The sequence below is a fragment of the Capricornis sumatraensis genome, chromosome 18 (assembly GCF_032405125.1).
Source record: "Capricornis sumatraensis isolate serow.1 chromosome 18, serow.2, whole genome shotgun sequence".
Classification (NCBI taxonomy): domain Eukaryota; kingdom Metazoa; phylum Chordata; class Mammalia; order Artiodactyla; family Bovidae; genus Capricornis; species Capricornis sumatraensis.
The window spans coordinates 30738062-30748869 of record NC_091086.1 but is presented as its reverse complement, the minus strand read 5'-3'; the positions used below and the strand labels follow the sequence as shown (position 1 = coordinate 30748869).

The window sequence follows — 10808 nt, the reverse complement described above, 5'->3', positions numbered from 1 at the left end:
CCTGCCTCCCGGTCCGCTTCAGGCCCGGAGCCCCGCGCCGACTTCTCGGAGGCGGCGGCCCGGGCCGGGATGGCAACCCTACACCCAGCGCTCCGGAGGCTCTGAGGCCGGCCAGAAGTCGGGGAGGCGCGTGGTCGGGGTGGGGCTAAGGAAGTACACTGGAGGTGAGGAGGGAGGGCCGGGTGGAGAAGGGGGGACGCTGCGCGGGAGGGGCGGCTCGCGCCGGAGCGCCAGAGGTGGCGCCTTCAGCCCCGGACAATCTGCACTTTGGCGGAGGCGTTAAACCCAACCTGGCAACGCGGCTTCCCCCGGGAACCCGGAGCGCGGGGCCCAAGCCCGCGAGCGCCCTTTAGGCTGGCATTGGCGCCGCAGCCTCCCGGCCGCGCCAGACAAGAGAGGAGAGGACATCCCCTACTGGTCCCTAACGCTGGGTACAGCCTTCCCGCCTACGGACGGCGGGAATGGGAAAGTTAACGATTCTGATTTCATTTTCTTCCTCCCCCAGCCACAAGGCACGAAACAAACTTGGAGCGTCCATCGCCAAAGCCAGAGCCCAGCATTTGCCCCGCCATGTCTGTAGGATTTGGTGGGGATGTAGATTACGGAAGATACCCCAGATTACGGAAGGGCTGGAGGAGAGCCCTCCTGATGCTGACTTCACTTTGTCTGAAGCCTAGAGCCCTTCTCCATACCCGTACCCCGCACTTTCTCAGGCAGCAGCACCTGAACATAGACTTTACAACAGAAGGTCGCATATCTCTACAGCCCCAAATCCCCTAAAACTCAGGTCTCTCCCACGGAAGCCCCAGCCACCTCTCCAAGCATTTGGCCACTTTCCGTACAACCTGCTTCGACCGCTCTGCGGGAGTCTTGGCTCCTCTTTCTCACCCTGGAAGCCTCTCCCAGGAAGGGGCATCTTCATCTGCTTGGGTGAGAGGTCTCTCTCAGGACCACTCTTACATCCATCCAACTTGAACAATCATCTGAAGTTGATATCTTTGTGACCCTCTATTGGGCGCCTTGTGGATGTCTTATACCTCACAGGAGTAGTGCAAGGTCCTCTTTTAAAGGGCATGATCCTCTTTTATTTGCACCTGTTATCTGGATTCATAGACAAGATAGCCCTAACAGAGATGGAAAGCAACCTAATGATATAATTAGAAGAGACTTAGAGACTCTCTGACCCACCTATAGATGCAGGAACCCAGTGAGGTCAGCCAGATAGAGTTGGTGTGGTATTGCTGATGGCGAGGAAAAAGCTCTGGCTTTAGGGTTGAAACCCAGGCTCCACCAGATCCGTGAACCCTAGTTCTTTCAGAAAACCATTAAACCAAAACACTAACTAACTTCAAGAGAGTTGCTGTGAAGATGAGACTGTTTATGTAATGTGACTGGCCCCTGGTGTGGATAAATTAATGTTGTTTTGAGAAGCCTTTTCAGCTTCATGTCCAGCCTCCCACAGCCTGTTGCCCAATCTGTCTCCTCCTTCCTCTGGTTCCCCAGTGGCTAGGCCACTAGCTAGTCCATTCCCAGGCCCTATCCTTAATGACTTCCCAGTTTGTAAAAGGAGTGGGGAAGCTCTTAGCTGAGTTTCGCGGAGATCTCTACATATCCCAAGATCCAAAACAGGCCCATTTTCTATCATGAGTTCCGAGCTGAAGTAGAAAAATAAGGGTATTGTATTTTTAAATGTGCAATAGATTTTCTGTGGCAATGGGAGCTGGAATAGCATGATTATCCTGGTCTGGATGATTTCTGGCACCAAATCACCCATATCAGTTTCAACTGAGTGATGCAGTAAATGCTGGTGAAGACAACTGCTCCTCAACTCATTCTTTTGCAGAGAAACCCCACCCCTAACACTCAGGCTGAGGGCTCCAGATATTCTGGAACTTGGAAGAGATGCTGTGATTTTTCTCCTCCTCCTTTTCACCATCACAGACTAGCTTTTCCTCAAACAGCTTGGCGATTACCACTTCCCTTTCCCTGAGCTAAGGAGTAAGTTCCTGGAAAGCATAGCATATCAACCTATCAAGAGATAAGGGGTCCCAGACACCTAACGTCAGGTGCTCTTCGCTCTAGAGTGTACATGGGTGCCTAAGAAGAGCAAGGAAGTTTCTCTAAATATGTTTTGAGTTTGCTTTTTATTTGTACCATTTGTCATACATTCAGGTTTATGCTAAATGCAGTAGAATGACAGTTTATTCCCAACTTGAATTTTTTCTACCATACAGAAAATTTGAAAAACCAATACAATGAACAATGGTAGCATTAACATTTTCCTATATTCGCTTTATCTCTATTTTTTTTTCTTTCTGTGTAATCTCCCTGCCCATCATTGTGTAGGCTGCACCAGCCTTCTTGAAGATTTGTTATGTACCAGGCAAGACCTGTGCTGAGGGGTGTGTAGAGAACATTTCATTAAATCTATACCTCAACACTTCCAGGTAAGTGTTACTGTTATTTTCCTTTTTACAAGAGAGACTTAAGCACAGATATGTGACTTGCTTAAAGTCACCCAGCAAATTGATCTCAGAGCCCAGATGTAACCACTACTTTATAGTACCTCATAAGAATCTAGTTTAAGCTTCAGAACAGCCCTGGTGACAGTTGGCTTTTGGGTTCAGGTTAAGAAATTTGCAGGAGGCTACAGATTCAGGGCCTACAGCAGATTCCCAACAGTAAGGATGAAGATGGTGGGACAGCTGTGGAGTCAGAACTCCAGCAAGTCTCTGTCCCATTTTTTAACTCGCTTTTCCATCTGTAAAATGACTCCTGCAACATGACCAGAGCCAGGGACTGTACTGGCTCTCCAAATACATTCTCCATAGTCCCTATTGAATGGAGGACATTGAGCAGATAGATCACTTGTCCCACATGCGCCTTGGGAAGAGACTTTTTTGAGCATTTTCAGAAACCTGTGAGAGAAATTGAGCGTTGTGGCAAAGGGTGGAACTCTGGATTCAGACCACCTACTTTCAAATCCTGATTGCTCCACTGTTGTTCAGCCTCTCTGTGGCCCAGTGTCCTTCTCTGAAAAATGGGATAATAGACTCTGCCTATTGTTGGAGGCACTGAAATAACAAATGCTGAACACTGTGCCTGGTACACCTAAGCACTATTACTATTGTAATATTGTTACTGTGGGTTCACATGTAGCAGGAATAAGACAAGCGGGAACCCTTCAACCATGTGACGGCAGGATAAATGGATTCAATTTGTAGTGGCCACCACCGCCTGCAAAGCCTTCAATTTTCCTTATCTGGCATTTACCAGGGTAGCTCTTACTTGCCCTAGCTAGTGGGACTGCCTGGTCCCAAAGTTTGTCAGCTTGGCGCCTCCTGCACCAGCAGTGTGCTTCATGCCCTCCCCCTCCCACCCCCAGAAACAACAGGGGCTGCAGTGCATTCTTTTCAGTCTCACACCCCACAACACCCTTTGAATCTCTAGGAGTAAGCAGTCAATTTCCTAACAAGAGGATCCCTGGTTTCAGGCCAACAAGTGACCCTGACTCGCCTTGTAACTGGCTACAGAAACCTCGAGGGACCTGGTGTTTCCAAACAGAGATGGCCCCAGGGAGGGAGGTGCTCTCCTTAGTTACTGACCACTTCTGTTCTCACCTTGCTTTCAGCTTCCCTCTTCGCACAAATGCTTGCATTTGTAACATTCAGATAAACCACCAAGACAGCCTGTTTATGGGGAGAGATTTGCTTTTCTCTGTGCTCTTAGCAAAACAATGAGATGCTACTACCTTACACTATACAACCTGCAGGATGACCTGGAGACTAAGTGGGAGCCCTGAGAGCCCCTCTTTGGGTCAGTACTGTACTGTTTCAGTGCAACGGGAGAGGTCCAACAGCCAAGAGGGGATCAAAGGAGACCAAGGGTCTACTTTATTTCGAGCTCGGGGACAGGGAACACTTCTCTCGGATCTGGAGGGGCAACATATGAGTCAGGGAGGTTCCGTTTATGGCCACCAGAAGCTGCAGCTTGCCCAGGCAGTCCTGCAGCGCCGCCTCAGGGTGCCCACCGAGGCGCAAGTCCATGGGGCGAGGGAGCTGCAGCATACGGTCGGCCAGCGCCAGGCAACAGATGGCCAGCAGGGAGGGGGTGTAGCTGGTGAAAGCGTAGTCAGCCAGGCTCAGCTCCGCCACCCCGCGCGCCAAGGCTTGCGCTTCCAGGGCTTCGGAGACCTCGGCCTGCCCGGCGTCCACGCGCGCGTGCGTGAAATGCTCCAGGAAGAAGCTGATGGTGGGAGCGCCCAGGCTGAAATGCAGTTTGTGCAGCACGATGCATTCGAGGTTGCAGAGCTGCTGCCTGGAGAAGGCACCGCAGCACAGGGCCAGGAGCTGCTTCACGCGAGGCGGGTGCACCTCCACCTGTAACACAAAGACACTCAGCCCTTGTTGTGCAGCATCCAGGGCCAGAGAACCCCCCAGGCGAACCAGGACTCCCCCCATCCCTTCCAGAGAGAGATGTGGGGGTTCCTCTCTCCATACTTCCACTGTAGTTGTCTGGGGTATACTTTCTGCGCAATTTCTCTAACTACTGTCGCGCAGAAAACAGATTTGAGAAATTTGGCAGATTCCCCCCCGCCCCCGCCCCCTCCCCCGCCCCGCCCCGCCCCGCAACTAGAATAGAGAGGCTACAGAGAGCTGTGAAGACTCGGCTTTTTTCTTTGGGGACTGAGTGAAAGGATTGTTCGTTTGGCCCGAGCGGCGGCGGGGGCGGCGGCGGGGGCGGGTGGCTGAGGAGTTGTGAAGTTAAGGCTGTGGGGTAGGCAAGTGTGCAAACCTCTGCCAAAATGAGTTCAGGGAGCCTAGACCCACTCCAGTATTCTTGCCTAGAGAATCCCAGGGATGGGGGAGCCTGGTGGGCTGCCGTCTATGGGGTCGCACAGAGTCGGACACGACTGAAGCGACTTAGCAGCAGCAGCAGCAGAGTTCAGTCAAGTGCACTGGAGAGCCAGAGCGGCCAGGAGCCTGGCTGCCCCCAGACCCCATGAGGAGGTACCTGTTTGCAAGCGATGAGCAGAGAGGTGACCCCGAGCAGCTGGAAGCAGTCTGCAGCCACGGGCGTGGTGATAAGGAAGCGGTCCAGAGTGTTCACCGTCAGGCACAGCGACTCGAAGGAAAGGCCGAACTGGCGGTGCACGGGGATTAGCCAGCTGAGCAGCTTACAGCGGGACTCCGCCGTCACCTGCCGAAGGGAGGAAGGAGGCGGGCCCGCTGAGCCTAGGGCTCAGAGGGACTGTGGAAGGGACAGGGCACCAAGAACCGGAGCGTCCCCGGAGGGAGGCGGGAAACAAAGGAAAAGCCGAGAGGTGCTGGAAACTGGGAAACAGGTGCGCAGCGCCGCTGAGGAACGAGCACAGGCGGGGCTGGGCGCCGGGACGCCTGGATTCACGCCTGGCGCTGTGCCCAGTGCGGATACACGTTACCTCGTGTAACCCTCTCAGCAATTCAAAGGGTCCCCACACTTGGCAAATGAAGAAGCAAGCCTCAGATTGTTAAGTAACTTGCCGGGGTGGGTAGGAGTCCGGACTCGAACCTAGAAACTGCCGTAACTCCTCTGCATTCTACCGGGTCCCTGCTACCCAGTTTGGAGACCTCGGGCCGGTCACTGAGGCCGTCCAGGCCCCACTTTTCTCCATCTGTAAAATGAGGCTGGTGGCCCGGCCCTTCAAAGCTCTTTCTCGCTCCGACTCGAGCGGAGGGAGGGAGAGGAGCTGGGCTGGCGAGGGCCAGGGCGCCGCGGAGGGCGGACAGAGCAGGAAAAGAAAGAGCCCGGGAAAGGAAGAGGAGCGGTGGCGGAGAGCTGGCTCCGCCAGCGCCTCACTTGTGGCTGCCGCGCCAGCGACTCCCGCGGGTGGAAGCGGCCTTCCCGCGCCTTGCGGAAGGCGTAGCAGCTCTGACCATAGTCGCGGAAGGTCTGCAGATCGAGTTGCGCCAGCTGCTGGGCGGCACCCGGCGCGGGGCTGCAGCCTCGCGCCGCGGGGCTATCTGCGCCATCCGAGCCGGAGCTGGGGGACTCGAACAGGTCGCAAACTCCAGAGTCTCCCGGGAGCGGGCTTGTGTTAAGCGGCTGCAGCGGCTGCTTCCTCCGTAGGCGTGGGCGCCGGCTCTTCTTCACCGGGGCGCGGAGGTTCCGGGCGTCCCGACTCCCAGCCCAGGCGGCGGGGCTCATGGGGCTGGTGGGGCTGGTGGGGCCCGGGGTCACCATGATGAAGTCGGACGGCCGTTCTATGACTCCCGGGCTGCGGAGAAGGTGGACCCGCGCGCCTAGGAGTGCGGAGGAGACCAGGCCGGACTCGCCTCCAGCCCCTAAGTACTCGGCCTGCGCGTTCGCTCGGCCACACCCCCGGCCTCTCACTGGCTGAGCCCAGAGCCCCACGGAAACCGCGCTTTCCCGGCTAAAGACCCGCTCACGAGCGCGCAGCTGACACACTCAGCCTCCTGCGTCTGCACCGGGGAGGGGTAGCTACCGCCGGCCGAGCGCTCTCGCCTTGCGCGGCCGGCTCCCAGGGCATCCCGTGTTACCTGAGCAACTGCACCCGGCTGCCGGCGGGATTTGCCTGCGCCGCGTTGGGTAGGGGTAGAGGCCGGGCGGCGGTTAGGCCAGGTGAACGCAGAATCCAGCTGAGGGGCTCTACTGTGTGCCCGGGAAAAAGATTTCCCCAAGGGCATCTCCTCAACTTGACCAGATGGTTTCGACACGTGCGAGCACCTTCTATGCCGTCTCTAATCCAGGTCGGTAATTTTGTAAAGGTCATATTTCCCAGCTCCAAACGAAACCCCCAGCTAGAATTCGGGCAGCACAGAAGTTTTCTTCAGTGAGCAATACAAGCAATAATGATAATTAATTGCTTCTGTGATTTTCGTTTTAGGCAGGCCTGAGTAGTATCCCTCCTTTCGCCGGGCCGGGGAGCAGAGCCTCCGAAGGTTCCTGGGCGCTGCCGTATCTCCAGGGGTCAGTTCAGCCAGTCAGCCAGCAGGTATTCGTGCTCCTAACAGAAGACTGCCCGAGGAACCTCCAGCAGCGCGTACACGGCCCTGGAATACTTTCTGCGTATTTTTCCCCCAAAACAAGTAAGCTGCAGCAGTTTAAGAACTGCGTATTCTCTGGGGGTTGCATTTCTAGCTTTACTGAATTGCTCACAGCCTGTTACGTTTTAGATCATTAACTTCTGCCCCTCTGCCCCTGGAGGCCCAATCTTTCTTGGTTATAACGTGCTTCCCGTTTCTTCTCCTTCAAAATGGAAGTTTTCTTTGAGGAAGCTTCCTTCAGAAGCTTAGAGAAGTAGAACTGAGGTTGGGGAGGCTAAGAGCGTCCTGGTGAGAAAGACTGGATCAGACGGCAGCTTCCTGTCCTGGTAGGGACGACAGTGCTTCTCTGGCCTGAGTGAATCTTTCTAAGGGGCTCAGATCCTTTGGGACAAGAGGCACAAATAGCATCTAGTCAGCCTTACAGGCATCTCCCAGTGGCAGAAAGCCTGCATACTCTCTGGCTGATGAATTTTCAGAGTGCTCCAAGAGATGAGTTACTAGGTGCTGTATTGAGAGCAGATTCACCCATTTTCATTCCAGAAGAAAGCTGACAGATATATGTAATCAAGGTGTAAATCCTTGTTCCCAGAAATATGTGGGGTGATGTCTTCAGGAGATTCAGGTAAAAGAAAAGGGACAGGTTTCAGGTTCCTGTCAGTGTTACTCCTATTTCCTAGCAAGGTCTTTAGTCTTCAGACCTAAATAGTGTCATTTATAACATGAGAGATTAGTTAAGACTTACTTGTATTTCAAAATACAGATGCCAGGCCTCCTTGTCTCCTCTCAGGCTGTTGTTGGGGGATCTTTTAGGAGGAGCAATTAAATCTTTGGAGAGGAGTCAGGTATCAGACTTCTTTGAGAGGGTGTCTAGGAGAAGAGGAAGAATATAAAGATTCTGATTCTTTACATTGGCCCAGATGGTCGTGTGGTACGGGGGAAGAGCACATGGTCCTAGAGTCAAAATGGTTGCTCCCTTTGATTGGTCATCTTGGACCAGTTGCTTACCTTCTCGGAGCCTCTGTTTCCACATCTGTTAGATGTGAGTATTAATACTTGCCTTAAAAGTCAAGTGAGGAATTCCCTGGTGGTCCAGTGCTTAGGACTCTGCTATTTTTCTGCTGGGGCCCTGGGTTCAATCCCTTGTCAGGGAACTAAGATCACACAAGTCATGCGATGTCACAAAAAAAGAAAAAAGAAAGAAAAACAAAACCATTTGAGTCTTTCCTGGTGGTCCAGTGGGTAAGACTTCACCTTGTAATGCAAGTGTGAGTTCAAGCCCTGGTCAGGGAACTAAGATCCCACACGCCTTGCAGCCAGAAAACCAAAACAGAAACAGAAACAATATTGTAACAAATTCAATAAAGACTTTAAAAGGGGTCCACATCAAAAAAAAGAAAAAGAAAACCTGACAAAAAAGAGTCAAGTGAAAAAGGTGTGAAAACACAGTCCTTTTTTGAATATAAAATGGTAGGGTCACCTTAAAACTGTCCTTGGGAGTCAGTACTATCACACTGGCGATACTCTGAAAAGTGGTACCACCATTTTATCCACCTGAGGACATGAGATTAATGGTACCTGTTGAAATGCTTTGTCCTCCTAGAGAGTTTGCCTGTTGTTAGAGTTAACTGGTAATAGGGGGTGCCTGAGCTTTGGCCTGATGGCTGTATTCCTTAGACCATTCCTGCTTGGCAGGCATGTATTTGTGGAATACCTGCTGTGCCAGGTCCAAAACAATGAGCAAGGTTGCCCAGGCCCTGCCCTCACAGATTTCACACTCTAGGTGGGGAAACAAAACCACTTGTCATACTTTTAAAATTACTAAAGTGTAGTAAGGGTGACATTAGAGGATCGCCTGTGTGTGAGGTTGACAGATGAAATACAGGACTCCCAGTTAAATTCGAATGTCAGATGAATAAATGTATAGTGTGTCTCAAATATTGCATTGTACATAGTTATACTGAAAAATTGTTCGTTCTTTATCCAAAATCCAAATATTGCATGGGGTTTACTTATGCTAGAAGAGTATTTGTTGTTTAACTGACATTCAGTTTTAACCGGACCTTCTAACCTCTGGTAGTCCTGCCTGGAGCCGTGGGAGCCCATGGTAGAAACAACTGGTCTGGACTGGAAAGGTTCCCCAAAGCAAGTGGTGGTTAGGCAAAGATAGAAGGATGCGGGTGGAAAGAAGATCCAAGGGAGATTTGGCCGCAAGTATTTAAAATAGAGAAGCAGGATGTGGGAAAGTCTGGAAGAATGATTCTTGAGACATTCTCGGACCTATCAGATGCAGAATGGCTGGAAAACAGAGTTGGGGGGAAGGGAAGAGAATAGGGGAGATAAGAGATAGTAGCTAATATTTATATAAAACTTTTTATGTGCCAGGTACTGTGTTGTGTGTATGCTCTCTTTCTGTATCTATCTATCTATATATGTATATGTAATACTTACTCTTCACAACTCTATGAGATAGAGTATATTATTATCCCCATTTTACAGAGAAGAAAAACTGAAATATAGACAGGAACGATCATGCAGATAGTAAACAGCAGAACTAGGATTCAAATGGAGACAGCCTAGCTCTTTGCTCCGTAATCACAATGCTCTACTCCTTCAGTGGGCTTCCCTGGTGGTAAACAATCCACCTGCAATGCAGGAGAGGTGGGTTTGATCCCTGGGTTGGAAAGATCCCCTGGAAATGCCAAGGAAATGGCAAGCCACTCCAGTATTCTTGCCTGGGAAATCCCACAGACAGAGGAGCGTGGCAGGCTACAGTCCACAGGGTTGTAAAAGAGCCAGACGAGACTTTGCAACTAAACAACAACTCCTTCAATAGCAAAATCATGCAATTTCTTGTAGTCTATGTTAAATGTTTAGACTTTACCTGAAGCGAAGACACTGAAGGTGCTTGACCAAGGAAGAAACATGATCTGCCTTTTAAGAAAAATATTATTCTGATGTGTGGGAAATGGATTGGAGGAAGCGAAACTGGAGCCCTTTAGGTACAGTAATTGTAGTTCAAGCTGAGGGTGTTCTATTTTTCCTATGAAAAGTATCTAAAATTAATTTCTGCTTGTTAATCTTTCTGGGACCTGGGCCCAGTACGTCTTAAGGGCATTAGGTACATCTAAATTACTTTAAAAACGTAAAACCTAATTAAACCCAGGCTGCTGTGATGAAAACTGCTTAGCCAAGTTTTGACCCTGCTTATTTTCAGGTGTTGCTTATGATTTTCAAGTGAGTATTAATATAATGAAACCAATCTTGTCTTGTTTTTTTTTGTTTGTTTGTTTGTTTTTTCATTTTAGCTTCCATCAAAGCCCCTAACCTCACACTGCCCCAGGTCTAGGATGGGAGACTGAAGGGGAAGATGACATTTCCTGGCAGTACCTTGTTTCAGCAAACAAAGCAAGTGGGTTGCTACTTAGATATGGACAACTTTGTTAGCACCACACATGAGCCTTAAACTCAGTTTTGATGTCACTAAATATATTCTCCAGGCAAGAATACTGGAGAGGGTTGCCATTTTCTTCTCCAGGGGATCTTCCGACCCAGCTTCTCTCATGTCTCCTGAGTTGGCAGGTAGGTTCTTCACCACTAGCGCCACCTGGGAAGCCTTAAAAATATTTGCTTAAGACTCTATTTTCTATTCATGTATATAAGTGCCCAAATTGAGAAGTATTTAAAGTACTTAAAATCAGGCAAGTTTTGCTGGTATTTAGTAAACAAAGGAGGAGAAGGCAATGGCACCCCACTCCAGTACTC

At 50.8% G+C, this 10808-nt stretch overlaps 1 protein-coding gene across 1 annotated transcript; it reads right to left on the bottom strand.

Annotated features, from left to right (window-relative positions):
- Positions 1-3893: 3893 nt before the first annotated feature.
- Positions 3894-6222, bottom strand: CCNO (cyclin O). Its single transcript, XM_068990365.1, has 3 exons — positions 5839-6222; positions 5014-5199; positions 3894-4379 (listed from the first exon to the last, which is right to left on the bottom strand). Exons 1-3 carry the CDS (start codon positions 6220-6222, stop codon positions 3894-3896), a joined length of 1056 nt encoding a protein of 351 aa, XP_068846466.1.
- Between the last annotated feature and the right edge of the window lie 4586 nt (positions 6223-10808).